Source organism: Phocoena phocoena, chromosome 10 (genome assembly GCF_963924675.1).
Source record: "Phocoena phocoena chromosome 10, mPhoPho1.1, whole genome shotgun sequence".
Taxonomy (NCBI): Eukaryota; Metazoa; Chordata; class Mammalia; order Artiodactyla; family Phocoenidae; genus Phocoena; species Phocoena phocoena.
In genome coordinates, this window is record NC_089228.1 from 67,499,542 (window position 1) to 67,522,614 (window position 23,073).

At 48.4% G+C, this 23,073-nt stretch overlaps 1 protein-coding gene across 2 annotated transcripts in view; it reads right to left on the bottom strand.

Annotated features, from left to right (window-relative positions):
• The window catches only part of CPNE5 (copine 5), a 90,792-nt gene that overhangs the window by 32,812 nt on the left and 34,907 nt on the right, over positions 1–23,073 (bottom strand). Inside the window, exons 4-9 of one of the 2 annotated variants that reach the window (XM_065884675.1) lie at positions 16,943–17,046; positions 15,434–15,473; positions 15,143–15,219; positions 13,307–13,366; positions 11,122–11,172; positions 10,773–10,836 (exon numbers count right to left, since the gene is read on the bottom strand). In XM_065884675.1, coding sequence (XP_065740747.1) covers positions 10,773–10,836; positions 11,122–11,172; positions 13,307–13,366; positions 15,143–15,219; positions 15,434–15,473; positions 16,943–17,046 — 396 coding nt within the window. The remainder of the gene's footprint in view (positions 1–10,772; positions 10,837–11,121; positions 11,173–13,306; positions 13,367–15,142; positions 15,220–15,433; positions 15,474–16,942; positions 17,047–23,073) is intronic. The other variant, XM_065884676.1, reaches the window with a different exon arrangement.

Below are 23,073 nucleotides of genomic sequence, written 5' to 3' on the forward strand. Positions count from 1 at the left end.
ACGTGCCAGGCCCTGAGCTAACAGGAGGGTCTCATTTCATCTTCAAACAACCCCACCCGGCAGGTCTGGTGGAGCAGCCGGGCAGTGAAGCAGGTGGATTCTGGAGCCGGCTGCCCCAGTTTGAATCCTGGCTCTACCAGTTTGTAGCTGTGTGACCAGGCAAGGGAGGTAACCTCTCAGAGCCTCAGTTTCCCCTCTGTAACATGGGGCTGATTGCAGTACACACTTCAAAGGGCTGTGGTGAGGGCTGAATGAGATCAAGTGTGTGAAGTCTGGAGCAGAGTGCAGGCACGTCACCCACTCGGTCAAGGTTCATGCACAAGGTATCATCACTATTGTACTGAGTGGCTCAGAGAGAGGTGCAATGACTAACTCAAGCCACTCTGAGCTTGGTCACCTAACCCCAAGCCCTCGCCGGCCACATCGCCTCACTCCCTTACATGACTGTATGGTTCCTAGAGGACATTCAAGTTTAAGTATCACTTTCACATGCACTGACTCACAAGAGGCTCATCTAACTCTCAGGTAGCTATAGCTGGACCATGACCCCCCCATTTTACAGCTGAGGAGCCTAAAGCTCAGAGCAGGGAGCAACCCCTACAAGTTTATCAAACAGAGCCCTGGGTTTCTGACTCCCCTGACTAGTTCACGGCTTTGGCTGACCCAGACCTAACACTCAACCCAAGAGCATAAGGAAGGTACCAGGACTAGTGAGAATCGGTTGACCTCTCCTCTCACACGGCTCCTAGCCCCTCAGCTTGCTGCAGCCAGCAGGGCACTGGGCAGAGATGCCTCCATGTCCTCCTCTTTGCCCATCCCCGTGTGGTCTCTTCAACCTGAAAGCTCTGCATCCCGACAAATCAGCTGCCAACTGGCCAGAGCTCAAGGCTCTGTCAATAGTCCCTGGGGCCTGGCCTGGCCCTGGAGGGAAGCAAGGCAGGAAGCAAGCCACCCAGCTCTCACGCTGCCCGCTTCCTCTCAGTGGCGAAGAGGGTCTCTGGAGATCAGTGTCCTACAGCCCAACGAGGACCAAAATGGTGGCAGGGATGAAGATGCAACCTCTCACAGCTTGAAGGACATGGTCAAAGGTTGCGGCAGTGGGTACGATATAATGGTTAAGAATATGGTCTCTGGAGCCAGGCTGCCTGCTTCCGTTCCATCCCCTTACTAGCTGTGTGACCTAGGGCAAGTTACGCACCCTCTCTGTGCTCAGTTTCCTCATCTGTAAAATGGGGGTACAGGCAAGGCCTACCTCATAGGCTTGTGAGAATGAAATGAGTTAATTGAGAGCAGCGCTGAGAACAGTATATTGCACACACTAAGTACACACTAAGTGTGTACAAGTTATGATGATTTGGATATTTCTCCCCTCCCCCCGCCCAGTGTGCGGTCTCTGTCCCTGCCCCACTCCCACCTCTACCACCTCATATGCCTTCCCTCAAGGACATCTGACAACAGCAAACAGAGCATCCCTCCATTCACTTGCTCATTCATTCATTCAACAAACATGTATTAGATACCATCTGTGTGGGCCTGTCACTGAACTCAGTGCTTTACAGCCTTATCATATTTAGCCCTCAGAATAATCCTTTGTTGCTTTTTACAAATGAGGACGCTGGGGGTTGGGGGAGCTAGGTCACCTGCCCAAGATCACCAGCTGGCAACTGGTAGAGCAGAAATTCAACATGTATGAACTCAACATGACTTCAAAGTCATGCCTCTTCCAGCACAGAGCACACTATAGTTCATGAGATCCGCTTCCCTGTATCTTTAGAGTCGCTGATTTCTTCTGACTCGGGTCAGGGCTGGATTTGGGTTAGCCTGGGCTGAGAGGGTCTCCTGAAGGGAGGCCCTGAGGGGCAGTGCTGGGGTACAGTGGCCAGCACACGGAGGCGCCCAGGTAATGATGGCTTTTATCATGTCCCTCAGCATCGCCCACCTGAGAGGGACAAGGAGGCCGGATTGAGGGCTTCCAAGGCCTAGAAGCCCCAGGAATCTGAGAGCCTCCTGAGAAATCTAGGACTTCAGATCTGGAATAGAGAATGGCTGACTTACCGAGCACTTACTCGATGCCAGGTGCTGTGTTAAGCCTTCTCTTTACATACATTATTTCACTGAATCCTCATTATAACAGTATGAAGTAACTCCTCTAGTCTCCCAGTTTACAGATGAGGAAACTGAGGCTTTTAGAGGTCATCCAAGATCACACAGTGATGGTAACAAAGGCAGTTAGACTTCAGGGCTTTCCCTCACACCCTCCCAGAAAGATCTCTAGCCTTCTAAGTCCATCCCCAGCAGTCACTATCTTTCCCCAGGAGAAAGTTCCAATCCCATCCCATGCTGGATGGAGGGAGCACTTTAAATGCCTCCCTGGGGAGTTTCATCTCAAGGCCTAGAAAGAGGAGGAAGCCTAGGACCTGGTAGGCTCCTCCCTGCACTGGCTATATAATTTGTGGGACCCAGTAAAAAGGTAAAATGTGGGGTCCTTTGTTCAAAGAGTATTAAGAGATTTCAAGACTGTAACAGCAGAGCAGTAAACCAAGAGCAGGTCCTGTGTGACTGAACAGATCACATGCCCATAAAGTGGGCCCTGGATGGAACCATCAGCGGCATCAGAAAACAGACCAGACTTTGCTGAGTAGGAGAGCCAGCAAGGAATGCAAAGCTCTGAGTTCTAGTTTGTCCCAGCAGTCCTTCAAGCCCTCTGAGCCTGTTTCCTCATCTATAAAGTGATGCACTGGACAGGATGATCACCACTGTCCTTTTCAGCTGGGCGGTTTAGGTTTTGGTGCTGATGCCACAGGGAGCGTACTGGGAAAGGGGCGGCATCTGGGGAAGGCTGGCGCTCAGGGGACAGTCTGGGAATCCAGGATCCCTCCAGCATAGCTTGGTGGTTATCACAGTGACTTCTCCCACATCTGGAGGTCACCTGTGTGACACCTTCACCTGAATAAATACAGGCAAGCTGCACATGACACCTATACTGGTTGACTACGAAATACACACATATATTTGAAACAACCAAAACAGATGCCACAAAATCCAGAGGCAAAGCTCTTATTTTTCCTTCCTAGGAGGACCCCTGCGGGCCCTGCAAGATCAGGGAGGGGAGGAGGAATATCAGAAAAATATTAGTGCAGAACTTAATAGACCCTAACTTCCAGGACTATTTAGTGCTCCACTGGGAGGGCCATGGTCCCAGCACAGCACCTGACAGAGAGAACAGTACAAAGGAGCCACAGACACCTGGTTGGAACCCCAGCTCTGCCATCTACTAGCTGAGCAGCCTGGGGCAAGCAATTTAACCTAAGTCTTGGTATTCTCCTCTGGAAAAATGGAGTAATAATGCCCCCTGGGAGACTGTTGGGAAGACCAAGGGAGATGATATATGTTAAGTACCAGTCCACAGTGCCCAGCATAGAACAGCTAAAAGAATAGAAGCCAACACTCGCCAAGTGCCATCTACTCCCGGGCTGACCCATATGGAATTGCCAATGTTCAACTCGTGTTTATCTACGATAACTACAATCGTTATTCCTATTTTAAAGCTGAGGAGGCTGAGGCACAGAGAAGTTAATACCCTTTCCTGAAGCTACAAAGCTTAGTAAGAGGAGAAGCTTGGATTGAAACAAGACAGTCTGGCTCCAAAGATTAATAACTGAGATTCCAAATGATGACCCCGAATCATCAAGATAAGTTTAATTATGTTTTGTAGCCTCAGTTTGAGAAGTCAGAGAAGTGTGAAATCCATTTTAGAAAAGTCTCCTCTATGCAAGCTAGCTTAAAGAAAAAAAGACTGACTCTGAAATTCATCTAACTGGAAACATCCACCAGTGAGCCACATCTCATTCCCCCACCTCACCCCCATGGCAAATATGTGTGAGGCATTGCTGGGAGCTTATTTTGTTCTTCAACCTGATCTGCCTTCCCTATTGCCACCCAGACCCAGAAACATTCGCCAAAAGCCCATTATGATAAACTATATGGGGCCATTGTCAAATCCGTGGGCATAAGACAGAACTTCAGAGAGCTTTCTAGGCTATAACCAAGGCAAGGTTCCTCCCTAATGGGTGTGTGGCCCATGGGGAGCCTGTGAGACAAGGAGCATGGAGCTGCTTGGGGACTTGCTTTTGAAGGTGCTTCTGGGTTATGTCAATAGTCCTATTTACTATGCTTCAACTGTTCCCCTTAAATAAGGGTTAATGAATGAATCAACCCTTGATATACATGTGACCCCAGGAAGAGGCTAGGGAAGCGGCAATAAAATGCACTGGGCCAGCAGGATCAGGGAGCAGCAAATTCTGGCTGAGGGTCAGAGGTCCTGCTGTTTGACATTCTCAGCCTGGCAGTGGGGCTCTCTGAACACATGATATGCCTGTCCCAAACCAGAAGCATCTCTGGAATCAACTGCAGAGATGATAAAACAGCTCCCGCAATATATAATTTTCTGCAATTTCTGCCTTTTCACCCTATCTTTTAAAAAAACATATTAAGTTCTTCTAAAACAGCAGGATTGCCTCAATTTGCATCTTTCCGCATGTTAATCAGGCTGCTTGGGAGACCACAGCAAACAGCCTTTCTCTCTGGGATGGTGGCCTGGCCCACTCTAGTATGTTAGGCCTCCCTGACCCAGGAGGTCAGCAAGTGGGCTGAAGGCTGGGAGAGGGTAGCAACACCCCGGGGGTTGGGGGTGGAGAATGGAAGGCTGCTCTGGCTTGGGTCTTGCTGGCAGCCCCCAGGATCAGAGCAAGGATAAGGCAAGCGCAAAATTTAAGGGACTCCAAAAATCTCAATAATCAAAGATTTTAATGAGATTTTTTTGATGTGGACCATTTTTAAAGTCTTTATTGAATGTTACAATATTGTTTCTGTTTTATGTTTTGGTGTTTTGGCTGCGAGCCATGTGGGATCTTAGCTCCCCCACCAGGGATCAAACTCGCACCCCTGCATTAGAAGGTGAAGTCTCAAACACTGGACTGCCAGGGAAGTCCCTAATGCGATATTTTAAAAAATCAAAATCAATGCAAAAATCCATGATACATAAAATATCAAAAATCTGAATAAAGCCATTTTACAGATGAAGAAACTGAGGCACAGAGAGGTCAAGTAACCTGCCCAGGGTCACAGAGCTCGTAAGCAATGGCATTTGGTCTGGATCCAGAGACCAAGTTCTAACCACTTTTCCCTACTGCTCACATGCTGTACCCTAAGAAGCATTTTTAAATAGATGGTGGAACCATGGTGACATTTACTGTCTTCTCTTTAATATTTGCTGCATTTTCCAAATTTCCTGGAATTAGTACATTGCCTTTTTTAGTCTGAAAAAGAAGACATTGATTAAAAAGAAAAAACCTATATGGGAAAAGGATCCAAAAAAAGAATGGATATATATATATCACTGAATCACTTTGTCGTACACCTGAAACTAACACAATATTGTAAATCAATTATACCCCAATATAAAATAAAAATTAAATTAAAAAATAAAGAATCATTAGCCACAACTCTGAAATTTAGCATTCCCGTAGGGAGAAACACAACTCAGAGCTGGGGGTGATTCCGTGACCAGTGACCTTCAGAAGGGCTTCTGCATTCATAGAGGGGCCCAGAGCCCCGGCCTGCCTGGGGTGTAGGCATTCAGGGATAGAAGCAAAGACTCCATAGGCTAGAGTTTATTCTAATGCAGATGGTGAGTATTAAAGTTGGTCTAGGAGGCTAGGCCTGTCGCTACACATTGACGGGAATAACCACCTTGAGGTCAAGCTGGTTTTTCTCTCCTGTCTTAATGAGTGACTTCTCAAGCAATCCAATCAGTTGTGTAACTGTTGATTTGGTCATTCAGAGGCTGAATACTCCAGATTGACCATTTTTCCTCCTGCTCATTGAGCCTGTGTGTCTGGCATACTAACCAAAATCCATCAACTAAAGTTCAAAGAAAAATGGAACAATTCAGCTATGAGGATGTTCACTGCAGTAATAATTATACTGTTTCCTTTAAGAGAATAGCTTTAATAAATTATGGCCCATCCATAAACAGAAAAATGATATACAGCTATTAAAAATGTCTTCCAAGAATATCTAGTGACATGGGAAAATAAATCTGGTTACTATATTCTACTAATTATAAGAAAAAACTATATATTTGTACGCCCAGAAAAAAAGCCTTGGAGGAAATGCATCAAATCACATCAACAGTGATTATCTCTTGTTGATGTTTCTATTCTTTGTATTTTCCAACTGTCTGTTAGAAACATGTTATTTTTCTAGCATCAGGAAAAGTGTTTTTGTTTTGTTTCCTTTCATTCTGTTTTTTTTTTTAACCAGAAAGATAATTTCTAAGACCAAAACATTACAAATTAACTTTTTTAAAAGGTGATGTCTGAATCCTGATCATTTATCATGAAGAACACTTACACTTGTGCTGGCCACACACACATTTTTCCCAAACATCAACCTGCATATTCTGACACTCAGAAAACCTTCACCACTACCCCCCACTTCACCTTACCTCTTTCTTCCTACCTTTCTCCCTCCGTCCCAGGACTCTTCCTGAGCCTCCCATATAAAGACACTGGGCTCTCTCTGAAGTTTGTCTTTAGAACAATGAGAGTCCTGACTTTAACAGGATTCAAAGCTAAGCTCCCCGGCCACAAGGTCCCACACAACCTGGCCTCCACACTCACCCACACCCTTGCCTCTCTGATGTCACTCATCACTCTTTTCCTGCTCCTGGGCCTTTGCAAGAGCTAACCTCTTTGCCTGGATCCATCTCCCCCCAGGTAGCTGCAAGGGCTCAGTGCCTCACCTGTATGTATTTTGGAATAGTGTATAGTATATCCATGAATTTTCCTTCAAGATACTAAAGAGTGCTATAAAATATTTGTTATAAAAAAGAGGCAGGGGGTCTTCCCTGGTGGTGCAGTGGTTAAGAATCCTCCTGCCAATGCAGGGGACACGGGTTCGTGCCCCGGTCCGGGAAGATCCCACGTGCCACGGAGTGGCTAGGCCCGTGAGACACAACTACTGAGCCTGCGCGTCTGGAGCCTGTGCTCCGCAACGGGAGAGGCCGCGACAGTGAGAGCCCCGCGCACCGCGATGAAGAGTGGCCCCCGCTCGCCGCAACTGGAGAAAGCCCTTGCACAGAAACGAAGACCCAATACAGCCATAAATAAATAAATAAATAAATAAATAAATAAATAAATAAATGTATTAAAAAAAAAAGAGGCAGGGTTGAGGACCACTGCTGTGCTGTGATTGCTGGTTGGCAATTTCTGTCTCTCTCTCTCATACTAAATTGGAAACTCTGGGAGGGCATGAACTGAGCCAAAGCATATCTGATGAAATGAAATGAATGAATACACGAGCAGGCTGGTGATACCTAAAAGGGGCGGGGGAGGGGCAGCTGCAGTGTGAAGCTTTGCCTCCCTCGGCTTGTGAGAGGTGAGCCACACTTTTGCCAGTGTGTACAGGGACCTGACTGGGAGGCAGTGAGAATGTGCATCCGGCCAGGATCTCCTGGTTCCAGAGCAAGGCTGGTCTGGGTGGCTGGCAGCCCTAAGGGTAGCTAAGGGTCTGGGGAGGGGAAGGCAAGGAGCTATCTGCTCCCTGCACCCGCAACATCCCACTGCCTCTCTCCAGAAGCCCAGCCACTCACCATGCCTGCTAAAGGCTACCGGTCTGACAAAGACCACAGCCCACAGCTGTTCCATGTACCATGAAGACTCGGGACTTCCCTGGGTGAGGGAAAGACTCCCTGAACCAAGGCTTGGGCTAGAATCCTGCAGTCTTAGGCAGGTCACTTCAACCTCTCTGCATCTGTGCACTGGGTTACTCACACCTACCCAGCCCTGAGCCCCATGGTGACAATCAAATAGACTGTTAACATGAGAGTCTTGGTCAACTGTGAGGACTATGCAAATACTGCTCAGCATTACACGGAAAAATCATTGTTTTACTGATGAGCATAATGAACTCCTGGGTCATTCAGAGCCCCTTCAGGAGATTAACTCATCGTTGTCAATATCAAGTATCACTGAATAATATTTTGGATCAAATTCGGATTGTTGGAACTTTCTTGGTATTTAAATTCCAGATGAGAAGGGCTTTTCTATAACCCATCAAAGCATGCTGGTGACCCGCTGGAGTCTACTCTAATCTTTTGCTGGTCCCTGCCTGCCCACACCATCCCCATGGATGAAGGGAGGGTTTGTCTGCTTTGGCAGAATATATCCATTTGAGCAGGAAGCCCTGCTCTGGTGAAAAACCATCTCTCAGACTCCACCCTCTTCCTTTGATCCTCCTACTGAATGCTGGAACGACAGAAGCAAAGCCGTTCAGATGTAATTATTTTAATTCAGCCAGATGCTGGGAATTAGTCTCTTTTCCTTGCAAGTATTCTAGGGAAAGACAGAACTCAGCCAAAGATGCCCCAAGAGAAAAGGAGCTGACAATATCAAGAGGAAGGGAGGGAGCCCTCCCCAACCCCCACTTGCTCTGAAACAGCTTAAATCAAAGAAACTGCTGTCATCCCTGGATGAAGGCGGGGAAGGGAGGAGTGGGGAAGGAGGAGGAGGAGGCAGAGCCTAAGGGGTATTAAACCCAGACTGTTTGCCAATCCCGGAAAAGTAGACCAATAAGAGCACCCAGCATTGTCTAGAGCTTTAGAATTTCCAAAGCAATTTCACTTGCATTACTTTATTTAATTATAAACTAGGGAGGAAGTCACCAACTGAGTTATAAGCATGGGGGCAAACTGAATCTAGGCTTCAGGGAATTCAGATTCAACCTTTCCCAGACACCCACTGGGAGCCCAGCCCCTGCTAGGCACAGTCACCTTCACAATCTCCTTTAATCCTCACAGCCACCCTATCAGCCCCAGCATACATGTGGGGAAACTGAGGCTCAGGAAGCTTGAACAGAAGCTCTAGTCTACGCATCAGCTGCATTCTCTCCCTTGTTGGGACTCTAACAGCGTTACCTTGGGCAGGTCCCTTAACCTCTCTGTAAAATGAGAACCATATACATCAGATATTATAATACATCATTCTACGGATTACATTACATATTATAATACATTAGATAAATAAACTGATACTATATACCACTTAGCACAGTGTGTGTCTCAGAATAATCGCTCAATTAATATTGGCTAACAATTTATACCTCCATACATACCAGTAGTTCTCAAAGTATGGACCAGGAACCCCCAAGGGAGTCCACGAGGCCAAAGCTATTTTCATAATAATGCTGATAAGACATGGAGTTTTCTAGAAGTTATCCAACAGTGATATCATAACAGATTGACTGCAGAAGCTGATATGAAAATCCAGCTCTTCTGTTAAGCCAGACATTAAAGTGATATTTTAAAATATAAAGCAAAGCAGTCTTCTCAATAAATGAATTTTATTTTGGAAAATATAGTTATTTTTCAAAAAAAATGTTACTTCTGTTAACCTATAATGGGTTAAACTATTGTTATTTTTAAATGAATTAATACATAACTTAAATTTCTTTCTTTTTTTTTTTTTTTTGGCAGCACCGTGCTGCCGCATGTGGGATCTCAATTCCCCAACCAGGGATTGAACCTGCGCCCCTACAGTGGAAGCATGGAGTCTTAACCACTGGACTGCCAGGGAAGTCCCTCAATTTTAACTTCTAATATGGTAAATACTGATAGCTAATGGATACAATAGTTATACTGCCTTCCCAGGAAGGTCAGAAAATGCTGTTTCTCCTCATCCCTCCCAGGCCCTCTAATCTGAGCTGGATCCAGCCCCACAGGAAGCTGAGTTCCCAGGTTACCCCAGAATTGGTCTTGTGCTCACACTGTCGCTGTCTCCTCCTTTTCTCCTTATGACCCTCTATGTTCTCATCTGTGGCTCCTAATTAACCTAAGGGGCATGCAAGCCTGGGTAGTTTAGGGGAATAAGCCTGGGTTTCAGAATCAGGCTGACCTGGATTAGAACCCTGGCTCTACCACTTATTGTCCTTGAACAGGTGATTAGCCTCTCTGAACCTCACTTTCCTCATCCATAAAATGGGAATAACAATGGTTACCCTACCTCTTAGGATTGTTGTCAGAAGTAGTGATAACATGTAAAATGCCCAGACATTGATAGACAGAAACTATCACCATTACTGCATTTTATCAGCATTATTAGCTATTGGGTCCCCTGAGCCCCTTCTTGGGTGCTCAGCTACCTGCCAGCTGTCCCCATCTCCTTCTTTCCCACAGTCCCACAGAAGAAGCAAAACCAAGGGCTGCCTAGGATTGCAGACTCTGGCTTCCCAACACACACACACACACACACACACACACACACACACACACCCCACATGCTCTCCCTCAGCCCCATGCAGGGGTGTCACCCTACTCCAGAGCTAAAAGTGAAAAATGACAACTAAATGCCAAGCGCCCAGGCTCCAAGAAAAGGCCCCTCTGTTGCTAGTGTCAGTGCCAAGGCAGTCTTGGCTCAAGGACAAGTGAGCGGTGGCCATGATGGGGAGTGGACCAGGGCTCCCAGCCCAGCTCTGCTGCTGACTGTGGGCGAGTTTCCTCCTGTCTCTGGGTCTCAGCTCAGCTGTAAAAAGGGAAGACACCTTCTAGCTCCGATGCTGTGGACTTCTACGACAGCCAGGTCAGACTGAGGAGCCCGGTCTTCCCCCAGTCCCTCCAACGACACACAACGGTCACAGAGAGGCCAGCTTGCTCTCTGTCACTGCTTCAACCCCACCCCCACCAGGTCCTGTCCTGGAGTCCCTCTGCCACTCACCCTGCAGTTGCTGAGCTCCTCAGCGGACAGGATGATGGTGCCACATTTCTTCCCTGGGACACCACTGGGAGAGGAGAAGATGAAAGAATGGAAAGTCAGACAAAGACAGAGCCACAAGCCTGAACTCTCCCTGAATCAGCCCTCTTCATCCTCCTCCCGCCACCCCCAACCATCCAGCAGATCTGCCCCAAAGCCCCTAAGAAGACACAGTCTCCTGTGGCCTAGGGCACTGCTTCCTGGGCCAGGCCCCCAGGCCTGGAGCTGCCCCGCCCCCTGCTCCCCAAGAGCCCGCCAAGGAGGGTACTATCTGCAGTGAAAGTCCTAGAATTGGAAAAGCATCCAGACTCACCCGGAGGCTTCCAGACCAGTGGTCCTCAAACTTTCCATCCAAAGACCACTTCTGTGGGCAAAAGACCTCGTGGGCTAGCCACCCCACCCTGCACCCAGCTGATCCCCAGAGTCCTGGAACATTCCAGCTCTGAGCCACTCTGATTCATTGTAGGTGAGAGAGCAGTAAAAGGGGGTAAAGCAGGAGGACTGGTATACTCTTGGTGGCAGCTTGCCGGGCCCTCTCCCATGGCTCCCTCCCCTTAAACTTCTTGGCTGGGATCTCTCTGGGGGAGAGAGATCCCGGCCAACCATGTGCCTTCTCTGTGAGGGAGGCAACCGGGACATGAAGTCAACCCACCCAGAGAATCCCCTCTAGGAGGGCAATTCCCAGGGTGGAGCTCTACCCAGGGGATCTGCACTACCTCTTCCTTAGATCAGGAGGGCCCCCTCCCCCAGGCACCATCCCATCCCATTCCGATTGTTTAGGACTAACCCAGGGGGGTCCCAGTGCAGCCAGGGGCCACTGGGAGGGAGAAGAAAATGGCACGTTGTCCAGTAGCTGTGTGACTTTGGGCTCACTACTACACCTCTCTGAATCTCAGTTTCATGGTCCATAAAATGGGTGTAATTGTAGCATCCATTTTACTAACTAATATGCACACACACAGTGCCCGGCACAGAGAAGGCCCTCAAGAGCACCATTTCTCTCCCTGCCTGGTTTCCTTTACAATCGTGCAAAGCTGATAAAATCCAGCCCCACAATTGGGCCAGCCTCAGGGTCACCAGCATGTTGACTGTGGATCACATTTTGAGAACCACTGATGGAGCTCTCCCCAGTGCCAGCTCTTAAAGGGAGAAGTTCTCAGACAGGGGAGGCATGGGAGCCGGTCCTCAGGGCTGATGAGACAGCCCAAATCTCTCCAAATCAGGTGAGCAGAGCAGAGGCTGCATCTCGAGGTTCCCCTGCCATAGGCAGGTGGCGGTGCCTGACAGCTTGTCCCCCTAGACTTGGGCAGCTGAGTTGAGTAACCCAAAGCCCCTCCCTACCTCCCCCGCCCCCCAATCTGGCCCTCCTTGCTAGTAAAGATTGATTTGTTTGACCAGGGAGATAGAATCCTCATACCAGCCTCCTCTGTCCAATGGTTCTCCATCTGCTCCTCTCTTTGCCTCTTAGCCCCTCTTCTATTTCCAATCTTTCCTTCCACGCTCTCAAGCCCCAGTCTGCTCCCACCTGCTCGCTCGGCCTCTCTCTCTCTCTCTCTCCCTCCCTCCATCCCTCTGGTCTTTCTTGCTCTCCCTTTCTGTTTCTCTCTCTGACTCCTGCTCCCTCTCCAATTGCTGCTTCTCTACTCTTCTTATAAATTAGCATCCATATACTTCCTGGGCTGTGAGCATCCCTGGGTCCCCTGAAGGCCTCTTTCCCACAACCCGCTAGGCTGGTGGTCAATCCAGCTGCTGGGACCCCAACTTCTAGGAGCCCTCTGCAAAGGCCAGTGGAGCTTTGCTTACTCAGCCAAAGTGCTCGTCTCCAGAGGCACCTCCAGGCTGGTCCCCCAAGCAGATGCTCCCTACCCTGGCTCCCCAACCCCTGCCAGGTGAGGACCCTTTCTCCAACCAGGAGAGGAAGGGGAAAGAGTGGGAGGGTCTTGGTTGCCATATCTGCGTGAGGCCAGCCAAAAGCAGATGTTCAGGGTGGGGGCTGGAGGAACAAGGCCAGCCTGCCACAGCTGGTAAGCAAATGCGGAGAGTAAGGATTTAGCAGAACTACTCTGTGAGCAGGCTGACATCCAGCAGTGGAAGCAACGGAGAAGAAGATGGGGAGGAGATGAAGATAAGAGAGGGGAAGGGTTAGAGGAGGTAGGAGGTGGAAGAAAACTGGCCGGGAGAGAGGAAGGGAAGGAAGAGTGCCCAGCCTCTGCTGATTCCCAGAAACAGCCCCTACCTCTAAGCCCCACCCTGCTCCCTGAAGTCCTATGAGCCATTGGGGCTGGGGATGCTGGAGCTCTAGCCTGGACGGGGGGAGGGCCAGCTGCGGAGTGGCCCAAAGTGCCACTTTAGGAGGGACCCAGGACCCTCTCTGTGTCCCTGACCAGGGCTAAAGGCACAGTGGTAGGAGCAGGGACTGGGCCAGGACTCTGAGGCCCCCTCTGCAGAGCTGGCTGAATGTCTGAGGACTCCAGGGCTAGAGATGTCTGGTGGCCTACCCGTTGGATACAGCTGGCATGGGTTTGCCTGTCCTGGAATTCAGGCTGAATGCTCCTATTCTGTGGAGAGAGAGAGAGCAGGTCATGAGCTGAGTATCCCCATTCTGAGAGGCCAGAGCACTTGGCATCTAGATTCTTGGAGACAGGTTTCTGTTCTGGGTCAAACATCAAACCAGGACCAAGAGCCACAGGCCAGAGGAAGAAGAGGTCTTCTTCCCAAACCTTGTTGTGAAGCCCTGGGCAGCTCCACCCCAGGGGTTCTCAAAGTGTGGTCCCCAGGCAAGCAGCATCACAGCCCCTAGAAATATGTTAGAAATGTAAATTCTCAGGCCCTTGCCCAGACCTGGGGTTGGAGCCCAGTAGTCTGTACTAAACAAGCCCTCCAGGTGATGCTGATGCCTGCTACAGTTTGAGAACCTCTGCTCTACCTCTTTGAGCCTCAGTGTTCGGGCTGTGAAATGGGGAGATTGCTGAGATAATCACATGAGGCCATGGAGACAAAAGACTGTCTGGTTCAGAACAGATGCCCAATGAAAGGGAGCCGTTCATAGGTCTAGCCTGGGAGACAACTAGACTCAGACACATGAAAACTTCATGTGTCTTCAGCGGGAAGAGTATATCCCCCTCCTTCACCAACACCCAGCATCTCAACATTTTAGATCCCGCTTACCCTTTAAGGCTCCTCTCAGTAGCCATCCCCTTTCCCAAGTCTTCCTTGATCCCTCTTGAAGGTGTGTCCCTCCACCAAACGTAGGTCAGGGGACAGCACAGACCCAAATAACTCATGTGCATTTGATCCAGGCAGTGGGGAGCTGAGAGGGGCCGACACAAACTCACTCCCGGGACCCCAAACTCTATAAACTTCAGAGCCCACAAACATAAGTTTACTCCCTGTTCTCAATAAATGATAGCTATTTGTCACTATTTTCTGTGAACCCAGAGGAGGAGATGTTTGTGGGGATAGTGAGGCCTTTCTGGGGACCCTGAAGTTACCACACAGTTACTGGGCGTCAGAGACAAGGGCCTGGGAGAGAGACCACCCCCCCCACCCCCCCACAATAACACATTCTGCAGTTATTGATCACGGTGAGGGGACAGCATCCAGTGTGAACTTGGCAGAAGCAAGTGGGGGGCTTTTCTGCCCACCCTGCCCTATGACCTGGACACTTGTCTTAGTGTGCAGGCCTCTCTTGCCTGGGCCCTACTCCTGGGGCTTCCTGAAACAGGGACAAGAGAGGTCACCCCATCACCTGGCCAACCTGGCTGGTCCCTGAAGCCACCCTCAGGTTCTACTGTGACAAGCCTTGGGACTCCACATCCCAGAGCCTGCTCAGTATAATAGTCTTCCCCTAAAAGCACTTAAAACCCTATGATGCAAGGGCAGGGTAGGATAGGGAGGGCCTCACCATGCCCAGCTCTGGCCTCAACAAGGTATGAACAATCTGAGGAATACTCTTTGTGAGTAGATCCCTGGGTTCAAATCCCAGCTCTTCTACTTCCTAGCTGTGTGGCCTTGGGCAAATCAATTTCCCTCTCTGGGCTTCAGTTTCTTCCCCTGTACAATGATGGGGTGGGGTGTGAGAGTGGGGTAGATAGTATCTCGGGCCATGCTAAGGAACATGGGGTTCTAATAACTGAGCCAGGGTCCCTCCAAGATAACTGGGTTAAAAGCCCTGCAAGGGCAAGGCCCATGAGGTCTCCTTATTTCCGATTGTCTGTTATAACTGGCTGACTGCTTTGCCCCTCCCCTGAGCCAGCCCTCAGCAAGGATGAACAGGAAGTTGGCCCATCACTGAGGAAGCAAACCAGACAGGTCCCACTCCCCTGAACACTTACGTGAGGGACTTCTCCAGGCGGCTCCCAGGGGACCCCACAATCTCTCCAAGGGTGCAGAAGGCCTGGCCCAGAAAATCCTGCACATCCAGGGTACAGAAAAGACCACTGTCACCCACTCTGCTCACAGCCATCCCACCTCCTCCATCACCTCACCCCTGGAAGTATGAGGGCTCTGAAATGACAGGATGCAGCATCAGACACATTCTGTGTCACAGTGAAGCCCAAGGCCAACTCAGAGTTTGGCATTTAAGAGACTTTCAGAATTGCTGGGCAGGCACTGGCAGAACTCACGTGTTTAGATAAATCAGGACTCTTGGAGTCAACATCATATCTGCAGGGAACACAGAGAGATGGTGAAGGCAGCTGGGGCATCCTGCCCCAAATTGCCTGGCTTCTTGAACTGAGCCAGGACCCCTGCTCCCCCAAAACCAGGCACCAACACAGTGGATATTTCTGGGAGTAATAGCAGGGAGATGCAAATGGGAGCCTTCTAAGGTGCTAGTCTGTCTCTTGATCTGGGTGGTAAATGGATATCAAAATGCATCATTGGGGTAGCGCTATTAAGATTTGGGCACTTCACTATATATGTTATACCTCATTAAAAACTGAAAAAATAAAATAAACTTGCTCTGCCACCCTGGCTGGTTCACAGATACCCGAGCCACCCTGCTCTTCACTGACTGCTCTCCCATCTTCCGAGCTAAGGCTCAGCTGCCCTTGGACTTCAGTACCTTGCCTTTGACCTTCCCTGATTGTTCCCTTTTGCCCAGGCCTGCCCAACCTGCCCTCAGGCCTGAGCACTCAGGAAAGAGGGAGGCATGAATACCTGTACCTCAGCCCACCACAGGCAGCTGATCCTGCAGCTGGGCACCTCTCTTCACCTGGGGCTGGCTCACCCACAGCCTCACCTGCAGCCCTTCCCTCCTGCATTCCGCCTCTACTCACACTGGCCATCTCTGCAGCCAAACAGTCATTCTAGGTACAGACAACTCCTACTGAGGGGCAGTCGTCATTGTGCCAGTCCTCTTCCCTGAGCACTTTCTCTCTCCAAAGTGTCACCAGGTGACTTCCCTACAATGGGCTGCATTGACTGCTCTGGGCCTCAAGCCCTTCTATTGGTGCCTCCAAAGTCATTTCCTTTCACTGCATTTTTTTCCTTTGCTCTCTCAGGTGCCAACCCCTCTTTTCTTCCCCACTCAGTCCACAATTCTCTAGGGCACAATCCTTTCTAATCACCTTAGACCCTGAAAATACAACAAAACACCACTCCTCCACCTTCTCATCAGACTAAAATCCCACCATCATCCTTAACCTCAGGAGAGGGGCACTCTGCATCTTTGTGATAAACACACAGATGCTTTGAGCCCCATCAGCCAAGTTACCTCTGCAGGAGGGGAAACTGGAGGGGACCCTCTCCCAGAACAAGCTTTGACAGAGGGAGAAGTCAATGGGGAGCTGGGGGGAAAAGGGCTCCCCAGAATTAGAGCTGGGTTGCCCCCAAGATCTTTCCTCACCACCCCCCGAATCAGGTAGCTTGCCCAGCACCCTCCCACACTGAGACAAATGGGGGGGGGTGCCTTTGTTCCCCCTCCCCACCTCCTTTCCACCTCCTGATGAAGGTGGGGCTGGATTCAGCTAATTGTCACTTTTATCCTAGGCCAACCCTGAGTTCCTCTACTATCACAGCTCCCCGCTACCTTCCCTCGTGAGGAAACTCCCGCCCCACTACAGGTCCTGTAGCCCCACCTCCCATCCATGGTTCCTTCCCCAGCTCCATCCTCAGCACGATCTTCTACTTACAGGTCGAAACGGAGGTTCTGCTTCTCCTCGAAGAAGTAATCCACGATGAATTTGCGCACAAAGTCGGGATTGAGTGTGTTGTCGATGACTTCAGTGCGTCCGAACTACAAGAGGAGATGGGGCGTGGATCTCATGGCCAGGCTGGTGGAACAGGGGAGCACTGGGCTCGGAGCCCCTCAGTCCTGAACCCGGTAATGATGGAAGCCACGCCTCTCCCAGCTCCTGCCCCCACCCCCCCATCAAGGGGAGAGCTCCCACATCTAACAGTGGAAGCTGTCCACCTATGGCTCCAATCTCCATTGTCACTTTATTCTCCCTTTCTCTATATAGGCTCCACTCAAGTGAGATGGTTTTGATACCTGGATACCTGAGCAGGCCCTTCACTTGTTCACCTCACTGCCTTTGCCTAGGCTGTGTCCTCCACCTGGCCTCCCCTTCTCAGCCAAGGGCACATCCTCCAATCAGTCAAGATCTGTTGTTAATGCTACCTCCTCCAGGAAATCTTCCTGATTCCTCCAACCAGAGAATTACTTCTCTCTGAGCCACCACTGAACTTGTGGCACCTCTATGACCACCTTCCTTCTCTGACTGATTCCGCATTAGGTGTGTATTGATTTGATGCCCCAATTGTAAATGCAAGGCAGAGACAGGGACTGTGGGATCTTTTAAGGTCCCATCTCGTGGCATTCATGCCCTTGTGCAATCCCCTCCCCTTGAATACGGGCTGGAGCTAGTGACTCACTTCTAATGAAGACTGGACTAGAGCATAAGTCACTTCCAAGGTTATGTTATAAACAACTATGGCTTCCGTCTTAGGCGCCCTCTCTCTCTTGCTTGCTCACTTTGATGAAGCCACATGCCATGATGTGAGCTGCCCTATGGAGAGACCCATGTGGCAAAGAACCAAGGCTATCAGCCAACCCACCCCTGAGAATCTAAATCTTACCAAAGACCACTGAGTGAACTTAAAAGTGGATCCTGCCCCAGCTGAACTTTGAGAAGACTGAGGCCCTGGCCAACACTTTGACTACAGCCTTGTGAGAGACCCTGACGTAAAGGATTCTACAGAGCTACACCCAGATCCATGACCCTGTTGTTTAAGTGGCTAAGCTGTGGGCTAATTTGTTACTCAGCAGCGCATAACTAATTCAGAGACTTAACTTTCTTGGTAACCCCTGCAACACATACACTAGAGTTTGGCACACACTGGACACTCAATAATTATATCCCATTAAACTCCCTGAATGACTTAAAGCAAGTCACTCCCCATTTCTGGGCATGAAAATTACTTAAAGGTTTGTTAAAACATAGATTGTAGGTTCTGATTCAGTGGGTTTAGGATGAGGGCTAAGAATCTGTACTTCTTTTTTTTTAATAAATTTATTTATTTTATTTATTTATTTTTGGCTGCGTTGGGTCTTCGTTGCTGTGCACGGGTTTTCTCTAGCTGCGGCGAGCGGGGGCCACTCTTTGTTGTGATGCGCAGGCCTCTCTTGCTGCGGAGCACGGGGTCTTCAGTAGCTGTGGCACGCGGGCTCAGCAGCTGCGGCACACGGGCTCAGTTGCTCCGCGGAGCGTGGGATCCTCCCAGACCAGGGCTCAAACCCATGTCCCCTGCACCGGCAGGCGGATTCTTAACCACTGTGCCACCAGGGAAGCCCAGAATCTGTACTTCTAAAAATGCAGGTGACACTGATGTTGCTGGTGCAGGGACCTCCCTTGGAGAACCACTGGGCTAGACTGTGGTCCACAGGGATGGGAGCTCCCAGGAGCCTTCCCATGTCATGGAGGGCGGGCAGTGTGGGCACCGTTCCGGGCTACCCGTTCCATCAAAGCAGCTCTTTTACGTCTTCAATCCACTAGATATTTTTGGTGAGATTTTATTTTTAAAAAGGGACATGGGTCTAAAAGATAAAGCGCAAAAGCACTGTACACTCCATGGTGGTAGGGCGTGATATTCCCCAAACTAAACAAGACAGGCAGACAAAGTGAAAATATTTTAAATAGGTCGTCGACCATTCTTAACATGTTTCTAGTTGTCTGGGACATAGCTAGGTATCCCCTTCTCCCCTGAAGTAAGTTAGAAACCTGCAAAGAGAACATCCCACCCAGGGCAGTGTGGGGTCATCTGGGGAGCACTAGATTTGGCACCTTCCTGCCCTCAGGCCCACAGCAAATCAATCTCTCATTCCCATCAATTCCATCAGCTAAATCTCTCCCCTCTCCCTGCCTCCTCTGCCGTGGCCTTGGTCAGGACTCTTCATTTTCTCGCCTCAAACACTGCAATAGCCACCTCCTGGCAGGTACCCCAGGTAGGCCAATCGCTAATGCTTAAGGACTCAGCTCCCCGAAAGTCCAGCTCTCTAACTCCCACCCCTTCCCTTGCACTCCCATAATCCTCCTCATATCACTATGGCTGCACTCATCACAAGACCTAATAATGATCTACTCTTTCCATCCCACTAGACTGAGCTTCTCAAGCAATGGGTTGGCGGGAATCCAAGTTTTCCTCATCTTTGCAGCTCAGGACCTGACACAATGTTTAACAGAGTCACAGGCTCACAGTCCTACATGATTATAGCACCAGCAGCTGCAGTAAACACTTCACACCATACTACCTTATTTAATCCTTTTATGGCAGGCTTCCCTATTTTATGGATGAGAAAATGAAAGCACCAAAAAGCCAAGTAATTTGTCCAGGGTCACATGGCTAATAATTGCTGACTTCAAGGCACAACCCAGGCATTCTGGCTCACGTTCTCTAAGCCATGTTACCCTACATATAAGGTCCTGAAGGCAAGGACAGCAGAAGCCCACTGCTCCCAGTGACTGGTATACAGTAGGTACTCATTGTTGAATGAAGAAAGGTTGAATGAGGAAATCGATGAGAAGGTTTGAGTCCCAACTTCATCACAAGCTGATTGTGTGACTTGATCGGAGACTTTCAAAGCCTCAGTTTCCTCATCAGAAGATGGAGAATAATACTCGTTCTGCTTGCTTCTTAGAGCTATCCAACTCCAATTATGAATTCAACAGTTTTTAAGCACTTATAAAGTAGGCCAGGCAGTGTGGTGGGTGCTGGGTTACAAACATAAATAGAACACGAATCCTGTACTTAAGGACTTCTCTATCATAGGTGGGACAACTCAAACAAATAACTACAATACAGTGTGACAACACTGTTAACAGAACGATATACAAAGGTCTAAGGCAGGGTGCTCCACCCTAGCTGGGGAAGTGTGAAAGTTATTAAAATGTACAAAAAAGCAGAGCACTGGGCATCCTGTTTCGTATACTAGTCCAGGTATCTGATTTCATAGAGGTCTGCATCGTTCATTATCTCTGAGCTACTTTACGACTCCGCAAATTATAGAAAGCATAGAGTAATGCAGATGATTTTATCCATAGAAATGCAAATAGATTTTCCTCAGTGGAATGCAAGTGATTATTTGATTATTACCCTGTGGATACAGACCAATTTTGCAGCTATTTGTAAATTCATTTCAGTATTCCCAATTTCATATATGTGTGTGGTGTTGGAATTATTTGAACCAGTTATAACATCTTTCTGGGTCCCTCATTGATTAATAAGTTGAATAAATCTTTGCCGTGTGTTCATTTTATATTTCTACGGGAATCGTGATTTTATCTTTAAAGAAACGTAGCCTTTAACAGAAGATTTTTAAAAATACCCATGCTTGGAATTCCCTGGAGGTCCAGTGGTTAGGACTCTGCGCTTTCACTGCCAAGGGTGAGGGTTCAATCCCTGGTAGGGGAATTAAAATCCCACGAGCCATGAGGAGCGGCAAAAAAGACAAACAAACAAAAAAACCCATCCGTGCTCAAGCCCTACCACAGGCCAATTAAATCCGAATCTCAGTGGGTGGGGCCTGAACGACTGTATTTTTAAAAAGTTTCCTACATGATTCTAAGATGCAGATGGAGTTGAGAACCACAGATTCTCAGTAGGAACATGGTAGGAGGAAGGAAGAAAACTAACATTTACTGAGCCCCTTACTGAATGCTTAGTAGATCAAGTGGATCATTGAATTATCGCACTCAATTCTCACAAAAACCCTGTGACCATTTACCCATTTTACAAGTGAGAAAACTAAAAATCAGAGAGGTTAAGTGACTTGCCCAAGCTCACACCAGCTAGGCACAGCTGGGATCTAAACCTAAGAATGTCTAACTCCAAAGCTCATTTGATATATATATATATATATATATATATATATATATATATATATATACACATATATACATATATATGTATATATATATATATTTTTTTAATTTGAAGATCTAATTGGCTTTATTAAATGACTCACGAATCGGGCAGCATCTCATCTAGGAAGCACAGAGATACTCCCCAAGGCTTATTATATTTTTACTTCATCTAACTGCCAAGAGTCCTCAAGCATTATGAAAGCCAAATAAAGATGAGGTTTACTTCACAAGCATTTATAGAAGCCTCCCTGTGTGCAAGGCCATGGTAAGGACATTGAGTTGAATAAGACTGGGTTCCTGCCCCACCCCACAAATTCCATAACAATCTTATAACCCTGGTTGCAAAACAGTTCCTGCATTTTCCTCTCCTGCCCTTTCTAATTCTTAATCCCGCGTGTCTTCAGATGCAAAGAAAATTTCTCCTAATAGCTTTCTAGAATGTAGACTATTCCAGGAAAACACCCAGGTTCGAGAGAATCCTCTCTTAAGAAAGGGACCTACCTCCTCCTCAATGCACTGCCTTCCTCTCTCAAACACAATAAAAAAATCCCTCCGGCAGAATTTTATATAAACCCCAGCCCAGAAGAGGCAAGTATTCCTTTGTGCATCCTTCCATCTCCCTCCACTCCCGGCAGAGACTCCAAGGAAAACACCCATTAGGGAAGATGACAGCGCTGCTTTTAAAATGGCACTTGAAGCTCAATAGGGGGGAATTCCCTAGAGATTGATCTCTGCTGGAGAAGAAAATGGAGTTCCCCTGGAAACAGGACACGGAGGGGGACTCCAAGGGCACCCAATATCTCCTAGAGCAGGAAAGGGGACAAGTGAGCCTGGCTGGGCGGTGATAAATTACCAGGACCAGGGGTAATTAACATATATGCACATCCTAAACTACTGTGAATGAAATCTTAAACCCAGGGACTTACTAAAGATGTTTTATAGCCTTCATTACTTGGGCTAATAACAAAGGGAAAAAAATGTGAAAACTTGGATTTTAAAAATCCAAGAAGCCACTGGGTCCGTGTCAGACCCAATTTATACCCCTATTAATGACGGTCAGATCACAGCTGAACTGATGTTTTTTTTTAAAAGAAAAAATTAATTTGGTTGTATTTCGTTCTACATAGAGAATTAGAGATTTCAAGCCAGAAGGGACTTGGAGAGATGAGGTTTTAGCAGCGGGAAGCACGCAAAGGCACGAGATCTGACTCTGCTAAGGGGGCTTGGGGAGGAGGGGAAGGTAGGTTAACCCCTCACCACTCTGTAATCCTGAGCCAAGCCAGCCCTGAACGCCCTTCCAGGTCCCTGGAAGGGCCTGTCCCTCCCTCCATTCCATTCTGAAGCCCTTTGTCCACACTTGGTCTCTAAGGATGGGAGGGAGCCTGACACTGCTCAAGTCTGGGGCACAGACCACCAAACACTGGTAGGCACAGGAATTCTCTGATTAACAAAGCTGCAGGGAAGCCCAAAATCTGCTTTGTTTTACCAAGTGATTCTGATGCAGAGAACCCTAGAGAATTGTTGGGTAGGTGGCAAGTGTGGACTGGGGAGGCTGTGGTATGAAATTGGGGAAGGGGCTGAGCAGTCGGGGAGGTGAGGGGACTTTGACCCCAGGGGCTGGGACAGCCTCCCAGAGAGGAGAAAGTACAAATGAGAAATAAGCCTGGAAATTAGGGTATTCACCCTCTGAAAAGCTTACTTCTTGTCCCTGGCAACAAAACTCAGTGGGAAAAGCTCCTGACATGTCACAAAAGATGCTCCCAAGGGTTCCTAAAACCCCTATGACTAAGTCCCAAGAATATCAATTAAGCAGCATTAATTATATATCATCAGTTTGAGCAAGACCCTCAGAGGGGAGGCAGACTTGAAACTTCTTTGAGGACTAAATTAAGTGGCTCCCA